Source organism: Clinocottus analis, unplaced genomic scaffold, assembly GCF_023055335.1.
Source record: "Clinocottus analis isolate CAN_PGR_092001 unplaced genomic scaffold, fCliAna1.0.p SCAF_3, whole genome shotgun sequence".
NCBI lineage: Eukaryota > Metazoa > Chordata > Actinopteri > Perciformes > Cottidae > Clinocottus > Clinocottus analis.
Window position 1 is genome coordinate 3,564,289 of NW_027176042.1, and position 14,818 is coordinate 3,579,106.

The 14,818-nt window shown below is 43.4% G+C and overlaps 1 protein-coding gene across 3 annotated transcripts in view; it reads left to right on the forward strand.

The window, feature by feature from the left end:
* Positions 1-265: 265 nt before the first annotated feature.
* atxn7l2a (ataxin 7-like 2a) overlaps positions 266-14,818 on the forward strand; it is a 15,855-nt gene continuing 1,302 nt past the window's right edge. Inside the window, exons 1-10 of one of the 3 annotated variants that reach the window (XR_011078555.1) lie at positions 266-395; positions 1,417-1,485; positions 2,648-2,987; positions 4,043-4,323; positions 5,879-5,961; positions 10,188-10,399; positions 10,846-11,026; positions 11,188-11,309; positions 13,061-14,106; positions 14,621-14,695. Coding sequence is in view for 2 of the 3 variants with exons in the window: in XM_068593347.1 (XP_068449448.1) it covers positions 266-395; positions 1,417-1,485; positions 2,648-2,987; positions 4,043-4,323; positions 5,879-5,961; positions 10,188-10,399; positions 10,846-11,026; positions 11,188-11,309; positions 13,061-14,021; positions 14,621-14,725 (2,484 nt within the window). In the remaining variant the exon portion in view is untranslated. Of the gene's footprint in view, positions 396-1,416; positions 1,486-2,647; positions 2,988-4,042; positions 4,324-5,878; positions 5,962-10,187; positions 10,400-10,845; positions 11,027-11,187; positions 11,310-13,060; positions 14,107-14,620 lie in introns of all 3 variants that reach the window. The other 2 variants (XM_068593347.1, XM_068593348.1) reach the window with 2 other exon arrangements.

Below are 14,818 nucleotides of genomic sequence, written 5' to 3' on the forward strand. Positions count from 1 at the left end.
TCTCATAGATATTTGCATATGATAGGAAAGTTGTCTTGATGTGAGTCTGTTTTCAATATATTAATAATGGCACAGGCATCATTGTGTTGGAAGACTCATAAACCACACGGCATTCATGTTTTAAAGTGGTTAGACAAAGTGACACAATTTACAGATGCTCTGCTCCAGCCCAGTCTTCTGTGTGGGTGTCCCAAGAACGCGCACGCAGGAAGTTCCTATCCTGTCGAGAGCGCGAGATATGACGTAAGTTGCTTGCCGCGCAGTGATGATGGCGGTGCGTGAACGCGCAGTAAAAGTAATGGCTGCTCTGGATCGGCGGGTGCCTAGCCTCGATGATTTCGTGGGTCAAAGCTGGACTGCCTGGGCCGAGTGGGCAGGTGTGACAGCGGCGGATGGTAAGAAAGCACACTGACGCAAACACTGGCAGATACGAAGCAATTTAACCAAAGCACTCTGGTTTATTTTCGTGGAAACGGAGGATAGAGCTAACCATGTTACCCAAACAAAGACCCTGCCGGGTCCTAGTGCTGGGTGGGTAACATGTTGCTCTCTCCCATGTCCCATTGCATACGCTGTCTTCAAGAAAAACAAGTGATAGTTATTCACATATATCCAGGGTAGTGTGTGCTTAACAGCAGTGGCCATGAAACAAGCTGCCAGTGTTTAACGGGCGCGTTTCATTTGAGTGCAACCAGCCGGGCAGTGGTGGCATCAGAGCGGAAGGAGGCTAGTGTGGATGGTTGGGCGAGCAACTTCTTGCTGTGGAAAGCTAAGCTAGCTAGAGAGCTAGCAAGCGAGCCAGACGAGGCATTGAGGACGAGGCGGTTAGCGGTAGCGTGCTAATGCTAGCTAGGAGGAGCGAGAGTAGACGCCGGTGATGGAGGAGGAGTCTGCTGATGCTGTCGCTGCCGCTGCCACCATGAAATGCTCGCCCAGCCTTTACGAGCGAACGTTACTCTGTGTTCTTTTCGCTCCAGTTCAATGTTCCCCTCTCGTCACCGCCTCCATTTAACAGATGTTAACGTGGCTGTGTGCGACGGGCATCCTCATATGTGTGACTTGAGCCCCAGAAGTGCTATTGCCCTTACCATCTTTAAGTATGTGCGTTCACTCATTGTCTGGCGTCCCTAAAACTGCTACTTTGTCCATAACTATACAAAAAAGTCCTCTTCCACCACACGATAGCCACTGCTGCTTATTGTCATTCGACAACTGACATCAATGATTAGGTAGATAAAATGGTCAGCAGGAAAGCAGTTGACCTGCAGATCAGTCCTTTTATGTAACCCCGTGTGAGGGCCTGTTCTTGTGCTGAATGTGTGCCATAAGGTTAGGCTTCATATTGCTAGTCAACCTGACATAACCCCTCAAGGGGCTTGTTGAACATGTGCACGTGTGTAATGTGTGATGTTTCAGGGCCTGGTGGGGATGAGTGCAACAAGAATGGCAAAAAAGCTGCAGAGGCTATGTCGCTCAGTAAGGAAGGTAAGTCACACATGATCATCCACATGACCTGCTGAAGTCTGTTGTTGTTCTTCGGGACATCTGAAAACAAGAAAGCTTAAACTGATAGTCCTCCCAGTGTGCGCTTGCAGGGCCATGCAAGTGCATAGACCTGTAACGCCTCAGTGAACTGTGGCTCAGCTTCTCTCTGGTCTCCAGCCTTGTCCAGAGACAATGGAGGTACTGGTTTGCAAAGACCAAGGCGAGCATTAAAGCTGGGTAGTGTTGTGTGATTAGGCATCTTCTGGAACTGAGCTTGGCTGTCTGTAGCAGCAGCTGTCCGACAGACACTCTGCGTTTGTGTGTGCACGTGTGTCAGAGCATGACAAATTAAATAAAAAGTATTTGATGGTGTTTATACGTATGTGCACCTTCTCACACTCGTGCTGCATCTATGTCTCATGTAAGTAACAGCCAAAACATGATTAAGAAGAATGAGTTGGGCTCGACACATTTACTTTGATTTTAACTTAGGATTTTATTTTTTTTTCCTCTCCCTTTGTTTACATATATTTTTTGATTTGTTTCAGTTCATAGTTTTAAAGAAATCCAAACACTGCCAGATCAATATCCATCCATCCGGCTTAAATTTAAGACCGCGTCTAGTGCGTAGTCCCGTGACGCCGGCTGTCCCTTTTTACACGTCAATTCGGTTCCGTGAGTACCTCTGCTGCTGTACCCCGTCTCTTGTCTTTTGTGTCTTTGGCTCGGCCGTAATAGAGACCAATAATACAACTATGTAGAAGAAACATCGTCTTCACAATCAATGTTCGATCGATTGGTGCAACCCTCACATTAATGTCCAGCCATTGCATTTCATAATAACCTCGTAAAATGCTCACAATTAAATTGTTCAATGTATTATTATTATTATTATTATTATTATTATTATTATTATTATGATCAATGTATATTTATTTATTCAAAGGGATAACATCATTACTAATCGATGACTGAAGGTATTTTTCTAGATCAAAAACAAGAATTAAGGAAGTTGGGGGCATTTATCGCCTGGAAACTGATTTCCCTTGTCACAGGCTTTCCATAACACAGCATTATCTCTGCCTGCTCCACATCGTGACTTTGCCATGTCAGCTTTTCTGCAGTCTGCTATGAGTGTCTTTTTTATTCCCTCTACTTGAAGACATGTCCATCTTTGGCCTCTACCCTGGCCATGATGACTTCTACCTGGTGGTGTGCAGCCATTGTGGCCAGGTAGTGAAGCCACAGGCGTTCGAAAAGCACTGCGAGCGACGGCACGGCCCTCTATCGAAGCTGTACGCCCGACTGCGCTCCCCCACTACTGCACCCCAGCCCCAGCCGAGACCCCACCACGGCCATTCCCCTTCCCATGGGACCAATGCTGCTTCCGCTTCATCCTGGGAGGGTCGCGGCCAGGCAGTCGGCCAGCCACGGGTGGCCCCACCTTCGCCTTCCACTCCACCCCAGTACAGACACTCCAAGAACTCCAAGGATGGAGTACGGTAAGAACAAGGCGCTAACCAGGGCTCAGGGGCACTAATGCAATACTTCTTTTATTTGTTTGTTAACAGCTATAAACCTTTGGTTGCTGAAACTGAAATGATGGTTGTCAGTCACCTTATAGTTTTAGTAATTAAAATAATATGCAGTTATACATGTTTAATAATGAAAATGTGACATGTATTCTTATCATGTGTATGCTTCACTATTATCTCCAAAAACAATGCCTGAGCGCATGTGAGTCAACACACCAACGCACATGCAGCGTTATCACAAGTAGCGTTGACTGGTTTAACAGCAATATTTAAATATAATTAATTTGACAGACATTCCAAATATGTTTATTTTTGCAGGGTGTATTTAAATGGTAAAAATAATTGGTTGCCAATTTCTCTAAAAGATGGGAAGCCTGGCAACCTGTTGACCCCTGAACAGGGTCAAAGGGCTAGTCTGCCTCTGTCCAAAGGTAACAGAATCGGTGCTTCAGCATCTGTTAAGATCTCTAATCAACACTTCATATGTGAATTGTTAAATCCCCCCATAAACCAACGTGTGGAAACAACTGGAACTGGTTTTCTTTCAAGTTAAATTGAGTATTCTGTAACCGAGACGATCATTTCACTACCCTGGATATTATTTTTTTGGATTCTATTTTTTAAATACTATTTTAATATATTTGCTGGTTGTATATGAATTGGAGTCCAGCCTCAAAGGGCTTCACATTATAATGCACTAAGTTAAGAATTGAAAACCTGTCTCGCCTACCAACCTGAAACACTAACCTAACAGGAAGTCCTTAAAGAAAAACAGATGCAAAGATTAAATACTGACTACATGAACAAATTGCCCTAAATTAATTTGAAAAATGTCTTTACTGACCACATTATGCTGTTTTTGTTTGTGTGGTCAGATTAAAGCTAAACTCTGACCATAAACAGGCAAGGGATGTTTGCAGGTAAACTCAAGCTGTAGATATATTTGGTTTTGACATAATCTTGCCAGTGTTATTAAGCATTGAAGGTAATTTTGGACTTGCGCTTCCTCCTCCATCACCCAGACATTCCCCGCTGGAGAAGTCCTCCCACAGCGGCCACACAGAGTCGTCAGTATTCAAGCAGCCGCCGCCTCTGGAGCCTTCAATGAGCTCTCCACTGAGCTCTCCAATGAGCTCTCCACCGCCATCACTCAGAGATCCGCCCTGGCCGCACGGAGGCACCCCGCCTGGTAGGCCTTCACCCAGTGACCGGCCCCCGACCCAGACCCCGAGGAAGGACTCCCCCCAGGGGGCTGCAGTGCTCAACCACCGGGTCCCCAGACCCTACAACAAAGTGGCCTCCAGTGAGTACAAATGGAGTAATTTGTGTGATGTGGAAAGCGTGTTGGAGGATATACACTTATCTAGTTTGATCTACTGGTCATTTTGACCTGCAAAATAGTCATATCATCCTATTTCGAAATGAATAATAATATTAAAGCAGGATTTACAACCCTTTGAAAGTTATTGCGACAATCTTTTTTCTACTGTCTTGACAATCGCAAAGTAATGTCCGTGCGTACCAATACATGCAGCATGGCTTGCTTAAAAAGTAACAATTCTGACACTGCGGCTGTCACAAGCAATCCCAAAACATTTATGGTCATTGGTTTGGCTAGTTGTAATTGCGTATTTCCTCTGGATAGCACACGCCCAAGACAGAGAGACAGAGAGGGTGAGTCTGGTACTTGCCTTTCTTTAATGACTGTCACTTGTCAGTGCGAGTCGATTGGGAGAGCAAAGCGTTTTCTGACTGCAGTGAAAATGTTACTTTCAGAAGCAGAAGATTGCGTTGCATAAAACCATTATCTTTTTCAATAAATGTTGACTTTTTGACTTTACAATGCTCTTATATTATTAAAGAAGTTTGGTATCTAATTCTACAAAGTGTGTCGTACTGTTCACTACCATGCCTGTTTGTACCTGGTACAGATTATCCGCACTGCACATGTCTCCAATGTGGAACGTCCCGTACATTTTTGGAGCGATGCTCATAATTTGCCGCAAAATTCTAATGTCAATGTAGCTTTAAACTATTGCGTATAGCCCTCATGACAACCAATCATATCTTGGCAGACGAACCACTAAAAACGTGACTGATTGGCCTTCCTGTGTAGACAGGATGTCAAGATGTGAACCAACATGAGTTGGCTGGAAATGAGCGGAAAGAAAACATCCTGGTGAAATTTTTATCAAATGTATCTTTTTCAAAAAAATTAGTTTTTTAATACTATTACACATGAGTCCTGAATTTAAAATGTTACTTGGTACAAAATAATGGGATCAAAATAAACTGAAAGTAGACTTCCAGGCGTAAAAATAGGTTCTCATTATGCAGAAGAGCCCGGTTCAGAATAACAATACTGTCTGTCATTGGATTCTATGTTGTGTTGCGTTGATGTGTTAATCACTTTACTGTTGTAGCTGGTAAATGTGGAGCTATTTTTTTTAACTCTAAATATACTTAATAAATAGGGTATATACTACCTAATACACCAAAGTACATCAGTTGATTTATTTTTCATCTAAATCTGGGAAGTGGGCTAAGTACTTACTAATATTGTCAAATATAAGTAGTGCTATATAATGGAGTACATGTATAACGTTCCATAAAATAGAAATACTCAACCAAAGTTTGAGTACCTCCAAATAATACCTAAGAACAGTTTTGAGTTGCCTATAAATAAAGCATTTACCTTTTTTTTTTTTTTTTAAATTGGACATTTCCTTTCGCATCTCACAGCAGCCTGTGGGAAACACTGGGGCATGATTGACAGGTCTCTGTGGGGCTGTAGAGATGTTGACCTTTCGTGTTGACTGTGCCGCGCTGGAGCTGAGATGCTCTCTGTGTTTCCTCAGAGAGGGAGTGTGACTTGGACAAACACTGCGGCGTCCTCGACCTCGACAGGAAGAAGGTCTGCACTCGCCTCCTGACATGCAATGTAAGCTCCAAACACACAACTCTGCTTCTCCACACGAAGGCCATACTGGCTTCTGCCTCAGACTCTCATGTCTTTGAAATGTTTTCTGCTCATCGCTCTCTCTTTCTTTTCTTTGTGTTATATATTTTCCCCTCTATTTCCTCTAAAGTTCAGTCAAAGGTTGAGAGGCTTGATTTTTGGTCCTGTCACCTCGATAGCTCTTGGCACAATCAGTACACATCAGGCAGGAATGTAGTTTGGGAGATTGTGGTGTCTTCATTACTCAAGCCAACAAGCCCGATAACATGTTGGGCAGAGCACTTTAATCAAGTAGTTTACACAGACATGTGTCAATGTAGGGAAGAGATAACCTGACACTAAATCTTTAAATACGTGCAGGAAATGTTAGCATGTTTTCATTGTATAGAAGAACTGTCTATCTGTGCATATGACAGTAAAAACATCTTGAATTTTGAAATGCTGATTCTATGCATTTCCTTTTAGTTTACTTCGAGGCTTGAACATCTTTCTTCTAAAAGATATTGCTCCATTTGGTGGTTAGATGAAGTGGAGAGTGCTGACAAATACACGGCCCCGATCTCCTATCGGTGTTTCGAACATAATTTCAACTTGAAGACTATTTAGCCCCGGGGATAGCGGGCGCCAACTTCGGAGACGGTCCACGATGGCTGTCGCAACTCCAATTCAGCCATTGCAAATCCTAGCTCCGCCGGCTGCTCCCCTCCTGGCTGTAGTTTCCGAGCAGCAGGGACTCAGCTGACCAGCAGCCAGCTGTTCTGCTCATGTTCTGTAACCAGTGTAACAGAAGCATGTTAACATTGGCTGCTAAATGAGAACAATTTGCATTGTCATGCTCCACAGTGGTGACTGATGGGTGCTGTGTGGAGAGAAGATGAGGGTGATTGATGAGGGTCTGATTCTTTTCTTTCATGACTTAGAGTAGTCTGTTTAGGGCTAATCCATCTCAAACCGTGGTTAAAACCGTAGATGGCGTTTAGAGCCATTTTCAACAATGAAATGCAGATATTTAAGTCTTTGATAAGAAATGTAATACAACACCAGCATTGATATGACATCACTGAAAGTCATATCACATCGAATGATCTGCTGGTAACATCACAGGGAATTGCAGGGTTCTTGTGCACCATTTTGCACTTAAAGCACAAGGGATCCAATAACAAGACGAGATAGGATTACATACATACTACATTAAAGACACAGTTGTAGGAGTTTCCAAATGCATTAAACTGCAGTCACTTGTTGTTACGAATGATCACTGCCCCCAGCACAGGAAGAGTCCTTATATGGTGGCTGGTGTGTGAAGGAGGAAGTGAGTGTGAGAGGCCACATCCAGCAGAGTGTAGACAGGATGACCTGATTAACAGGAAGTGACAGGAGTGACAGGAAATACACGCAGGAAAACAGGCTCCTGCTCCTCTGTAGGTGGACAGACTCTCAGTGGGTGGGCGTATTTTCTCTTCCGCCCGCTCATGTTATCTCATGTTGACGAGCAACACTGCTGCATCATTTCAAAGAGCATAGAAAAAAAGGAACGTGTCGTTTTGCCAAAAACACTTAATGGATTAGTTTTCTGCCATTATCTGGTTCCAGCTCTAACGTATAATTTCCTTTTTTTTCTTTGGTTTCATTGCAAATAGAATGTGTTTGATGTATAACACATGCTTTGACACTCTGGTACGGTGTGATGGGCTTATGGGATTCCTTTCAGATTTAAACGTCATTTAAAGAATACATCATTGATTTTCTGAGCCAGATGAGATCCAGAGATAGAGATATACAGGATCAACCATTTTAATTCTGACTCATTTCTGACCCTCTGCTTGCTCTGTGTGGAGCTTTATATGCTCAGTCTCTCTGGGTACAGCTTCATATGCTCGAACACTGAGCTGTGACCAGCAGGTGAAATATGGAGCGGGCAAAACAGACAGGAAGTACCAGTGTGAATGAGTCGAATGAGATCAGTTTTGGAGTCCTATGAGAAATCTTCAGTGAAAACAAGATCCTTAAAAAGTGTTTGAAGGCTTTATGATGGCCCAACATCCTGTCCAGCCTTTGGGAAGACTGTTGGCCTGTTGGGAAGATTCTTTTTCAAACTCAAAAATTGACAGAATGTAAAAACAGTAATAATAATTACCAAGACAGACATTAGGTACATGTAAAACAGATGGTTTTACCCAATTCCTCTGAGCAAAATGTCAACATATGCAATACAAGCCGTGAGAAACTGACGACACCATAATGTTGTTTTGATGAAGACTCTCACCTTCTGGCTTCTGCTCCTGGTGTTCTTCATCACTGTGGGAATAACTGGAGTACCAGACGAACCAGCTTGAAATGGGATGCGTTTTCTTCTTTGGGCATCAAAACCACCACACTGCAGAAAATGTGGCGTACATTCTACTAATATCTGAGATATCTGAATTATACACCTCTTTCACACCAAACTAATTAATGTAGAGACATGCCAATTATCTTATTTGTCATTTCCTCGGTTGAACCAGAAGTTGTTCTACTCCGCCATATTGACAGCCGTCCCAAAGCTCTTATTTCTGTCTACGAGACGTGGAGGAACCTCTGAGCAGACACGGGTGCATCCCAAGTCTCTTAAATGCGTCCCTGTTTCTCTTACTTGCAAGGAAACCATGAGGAGAGAGGAAACAAGGAAATATGAGAACTCATGAACTCACGTTGAACTCATGTTTTATATTTGATTTGTTTTCTGATTCACCATCTGGATAAAATATATGTTCACTGTAGGTCTGGACAAAAGGACCACAAACAACTTTCTTCAATTGTCATTTATATTATTTCATAATCTGTTAATTCCCATAATAACTTTGATTATGGATACAAGTATAATAATTTCCATTCAGTCACGTGAGTCTGATCATTCTTGATCGTCGGGTTGGATAAGTTATTTCACCTCAATTTCCCCCGAAAGATTGAGCCTAATGCATTAATTCCAGTGACCATAATCATATTCAGTTTTTTTTATTAATAAAGATGTCACAATTAGAATTTCAAAACTTATAGATGCAAATAATTCATAAATAAGACAAACTCAATCTGCCAGTAGAGTTGATCCTGCGCTTATAAGCAGCAGACAGAACACGGTAGAAATACACATTGCAGTATGTTAAGCGGGTAACAGACGACAAAAAGAAAACATCTCTTCTCTGTTGGCGATGTCTTTATAAGTATAATATATGTATTAGTATAGCACAGTGATTACTGTCTTTATTACTATAAGTACAGGGATAACTGTCTTTATAAGTACAGTGACGACTGTCTTTATTAGAAAAGTACAGTGATGATAACTGTCTTTATTATTATAAGTACACTCATCATGTTTACAGACACAAACTCTGTCCAAAGTCTCTCCAGCTGTTGAAGCTGACAGCTGATCCAGCTGTGATCAGCGGCCGTCGTCGTCAGAGGAAAGGACGTCTCATTTCTCTGAAGACATAGTTCTTTGTGTCATCTCTCCTCGCATGGTCTCCATGTGTCTCTCCATGCATCCTTGGTGGGAGAGACTAAGACGTTAGGAAAAGATGCAAGTGAAGGAAACAGGAATGTGATTAGAAAACTTGGGATGTACCCATGGAGAGAATGGGGATTTAGCTTGGCAACCGGATGGTTGTTGGTTCAAGTCTGGCTTTGGACCAAGTATGGAGTGTTCCTATGAGGCATCGTCGCATACATTTGCATGTGTTTAGTGACTGTTTGTGTGTATTTCAGGCTCTTGTGTAACCGGGAATGCAATTTCCCTAGAGAGATTAATAGTATTAATAAGTATGACTTCTTAATTTCTTCTCTTTTAACCTATCTTTTCTTATTGGCTCCATGGTGATTAGAGTATGTTGAACCTGGTTGTTGGATTGCTGGTACAGTCTGCTGCGACTGTGGCTCAGTGGTGAGCAGAGTCGTCCTTCAATCAGAGGAGCGTCAGTTCCATCCCCGGCTCCGTTAGCCCATGTCGACGTGTCCTTGGCCAAAACACTTAACCCTTAAATTGCTCCTGTAGCTGCGCCTCTCTGTATAAATGGTTGATAATCCTGATGTGGCACCTTGTATCCAGCTCCTGAATACCTTGAGTTAGGCATCCTATTGTGCTTTAAGTCAACCGCCAGATACTAATTTGAACTGTTTACTTACATTCAATTAAAGTGAAATTGTGACTTATTGCCAGTATCCTCTGTCCTCAGATCCACTCCATCCACCAACGAAGGAAAGTGATGGGCCGCAGTAAAAACTTTGACCAGCTAGTGGCGGAACTAAAGACCAAGGTTCGTGAGAAAGGGGCCCAGTCCCTGGAGGGATGCTCCTCCGCTGGACGATCCCCCAGCCCGGAGGCTCCCATGGAGCCGTCTGGGGCTCCACACTGCAGGAGACCTCTGGCCAGCCTGCCTGCTTTCAGGTGAGGGAACTTTCCTGAGGCTAGCTGGTGATGCATACACAAGTGTGTACGATGACCGGTTCTAGACATTATAGTCCATCACATCAGTAAATCATCAGTCAACCATCACAAATTATTACACACAAGCAAGCAGCCATTTCCACTTAGAGATGCACCGATACTCATATTGGATATTGTCCCAATAAGGAATCATAAATACATACCCCTCTTCCCAGTATAACTCAATCCTGTTCAATAGCAAAGCAAACATCCATCACAATGGGCATAATGTTGATTCATCACCTCTAGAACAGTTAAAACAAAACCTGACCAAGTGGGTCGAATCAGCTCATGTTCCTGGATGTTAGGGGCGTCGTATTTGCACAGGCATTATTTGTTAGACAGTAAGCATCCGTATATGAATTATAGTGTATCTGAAAGACAATGTTGTATTGCTTGTTTTACAGTCGGCATTCTGCCGTGTCGGAGAGCAACATAGAGGAGGAGAAGCAGCGCCTGGAGGAGGGAAGTCTCAGATCCCCCTCGCCTCTCGTTCACGGACGAATCTCCAGTGATGAAAGTGAGGCAGAAGCACCCGAGGAGCCCGTTGAGTTCTCATCATCTGCTGCACATCCCAGACCACTAGCGGTAAGCAGTTTGTTGTTGGGTTGGACAAGGGTAAAAGAGAGTTACTGCTCTGTGTTTTTTTCCTTGTATAGGCCATTAGAGCACTGAATATCGCAGGGTGTTGTTTTTAAGTCACCCGCTGACCACACGAGGTAACAAGAGGAGACTCCTTCTTTCTCTAGGTATGTTCGTTTGGCAGCCACGCACTGGGTCACGGCATCTACACGTTTGACAGGAGACTTCATCACCTGAGGTCGGCCCTGAGCAGCATGCTGGAGCAGCACATCAGCGCCCATCTTTGGAAGTAAGAAACTCAACCCCGCATTCCTGCTCGTGCGCCACTTTTATGGTGCTGATTCCTCCGATTTTTATTTTTGCAAAGGAAGTATTAACTTTTGGTTACATTTTGGTTACTGCCGTTTGTATAGTTAACCATACATTCTGCCATTTTAAAAGCTTCTCTTGGTGTTACTGAAAATAAGGCTAGCTGTTGTTGAAAGGTTTTGATGATGGTACCAGTTTAAAAAAAAAACCAAAACCAGTTTCACTCCTGATAATGAAGCATTTTTCCATCCTGTTTTGCCAAATACGAAGATATATGTATATATTTAAATGAAACAAAATAAGATGAAATTAATGCCACAAGGTTGCTAAGGGTTTTCAATGGGCTACAATTGTCTCTGTGGTTACAATGTCTGATTTAAAACATGAGCTGCCGACACTACAAATCTTCAGGACTGCTACTTTAAATGACATATAATGTAACATATGCTCTACAAACATCACTCCCTTTTTTTAAATTTGCCAATCTCTCCTTTCACCCACTGTAAATGTATGAGGTTTAGTGACATCACATCCTTCCCTTTTCATAACACTTTCAGATAAACTCGAGTGTAACACACTTCTTAGTCCCCAACAGATGAAGCAGATGGTGTTTTTTCTGCTGCCCAGAATAGCAGTCGTGAAGAGTGTGTGAAGTTGGCACTAAGATGGGGACTGGCTGCGTTTATATGCACAAAGAAGAAAATCTCATTGGAAAACGGCACAAGTTGCAGTTTACATACAGGATTTTATCCTGTGAAATTGTCCTAATTAGCATATTCATACTTGAGTTCTGGCTAATCCTGTGTTTAGTGAGGTCACAGTGAGCAAACTTAACTTAGACCACCAAATTCTAATCGGCTCATGATGGAGTCCTGTGGCGGTCTTCAATTGCCTCCAGACAAATTCCTGAGATACTGTGTTCAGGACAGGAGCGGGTGGTTTCACCGGTTTTGTCACCGTCACCCCGATCTCACACGACATGGATTTTGTTATACCGACGTTACAGTGATGACACACACACACGTTTAGGTTTTAGCACACATGAGGGGATCTAATTACCACAAACCTGATGAACAACATTACGCCCACACAGGTTATCCTGTCCATAACTGTCTGACTATAATTTCCGTGACAGAAAGCTCACTGAACTGCTATGACTGGCATAAAAACAAAAAAGCATTTTTCCTCCTCAACTATTCTTTTATTACTCAGATGCAGGTGTTTCATACAATTCAGCAGGTCTGTTACTACATTACGGGGCAGGCTACTCCCAAAACACATGCAGGTCTCATTTCCATTCCCTTTTGGCGCCAATAAACATATGTTTTCTTTGTTAAGAAATGGTCCCTTACATTGACTCACTCTTTTTTTATTATTTTGAATGAAGATTTATATACTGCATCTTCATTGTGTTAAGATATTGGGTGGTATTTGAACGCAGTCTTTGTTCATTTAAAAAAAGAAAATCTAACGCACCGAAGATGAAAACCTGTAGAAATCGTGTGTTATATCATAAAACAATTTCGATATATTTAGGAATAGGAATTTAACTCAGGATATACAGTACATGATCAGAATACATTAACAAGACTGCACACTCCTAACTGTGCCTGCTGCTAATTTAAAAGCATGAGCATCCTAAATTCAGTTCTAATCCTTCAACAACAGTGTTGATACGTTTTATTCTGATCTAATGGCCGTTTCATTTCTTGATTTATGGTTATTTTACAGGAAAATACCTCAAGCCACAGAACTTCAATCTCCGCCTTCCTCAACCAAGACCATCTCTTCCTCGTCTCCCTCCTCCACTTCCTCCTCGTCGTTACATTCCAAGGTTCGGATGGGAAGTCACATCAGCTCCTCCGTCAAAACGGCCTCCTCGTGCTCCTCTTCTAGTCGTGGTCCAGGGAGAACCCCGGCAGCCATACAGTCTGAGAACTCCGGGGGCAGTGGGAGCAATATCGGTGGTGGCCACATGGCGTCTCCTGGTAAGCCTGTGGCGGTACGTCAGGTGGGTTCCGGGCGACTCAAGAACCCTGTGGGGCGTCCCAGCAAGCAGATGCTGAAGCTGCGAGAGGAGGCTGCTGCTGCCGCTGCCCTCCGCAAGCGGAAAGCTCCGTCACAGGAAGGGGAGCACTCAGGCCCCGAAAGGAACTGTATCATCCTCCAGGACCGGGGCCGCCCACCTTCCGCAGCCTCTTCATCCTCCTCCTCCTCTTCATGTTCTTCGAAACCCCCTGTTTCCTCCCCTCTCCCACACGGACAGACCAATGGCACGCTTTCCCCCAGCAGCAAACCCCGCCCCCAGCCCTCCCCTTCAGAGTCCCATTCACCGGCCGCCAAGGCGGTCTGGACCTACAGACGAACACACACTCCCCTGGGCCACTCATCATCCCCAGACCCCTCCTCTGCCACCAACAACTCCCACAGCAGAGGCGGTGTGGGGGACTCAGGACTGCACGGGCAGGGCAGCGGGAGGGGCTTTGAGTACCAGGGCCTTGTGAAAAAACGCAAGGGCGGCGGCATGGAGGAGCAGTCGCCGTCCTCAAAACCCTCAGCACATCGCCTGCCCTCCTCCTCTTCCAGCTCTGCCACCTCGTCCTCCTCTCCACGCTCTAACTTTTACACCTGGAAGGACAGTAAAAGCGGGACGCTGGCTGGGGGCGTGGAGAAGAAACTGGGCACACAGAAGGTGAGTTAGGAGCCGAGAAAAGCAGGAATTAAGAAGGGACGCCGCAACACCAGGAAATTTGTAGTCGATACCAACACCAGTATACGTAGGTGAAAACCAGTAAATAACCTGTACTTTCTTTTTTACCATTTACATTAATCCCTCATGATTTGTCTTAAATTTCTCACAGAAAACGGTTTTTTACAATATTACGTTTGAAAACATCCTATAAACATAACATTATAATTTACGTTCACCCAATACTACATTTTTACTGACTTGACCTTAAACACATCATAATGAAACTCAATTTAGCGTGTTAGCTTTATTATTTAGCCAAGCGGGACTGTGCGGCCCATCAGCTGTTCACAGCTAATCCTAATCCACATGAGCTGCAGTACAGTTGAAAAACAAGTTTTTTGTTTTTTTTATTTAAACCTTAATTTAACCAGGAGAGTCTCTTTTTTTGAGGGAGACCTGGCCAAGACAGGCTACAGCATAAAAAACACATAGTTACAGACAGAAAAAGTAGCAGCAACTAATCACTTTTTGACATTATTTGAAAAGCAAAGCTTATTTTGAAAATAAAAACCCAGTTTTAACCTTAACTCTTTCACCAGATACTGTACATGCGGCTGAAAAGTGAGGGAGTCATCAATCAGAATGCCCAGATATTTATAAGAGTCAACAACCACTACTTAACTTCCTTTAAGAGTGACCAATAAAGTGATATTCTGTGTCCTACTCTGACTGTTTGAAAACAAAAGTTTTCTCTTATCTGTATTTAGAACAAGTTTTCAGTTCTTGTGACAATCCCA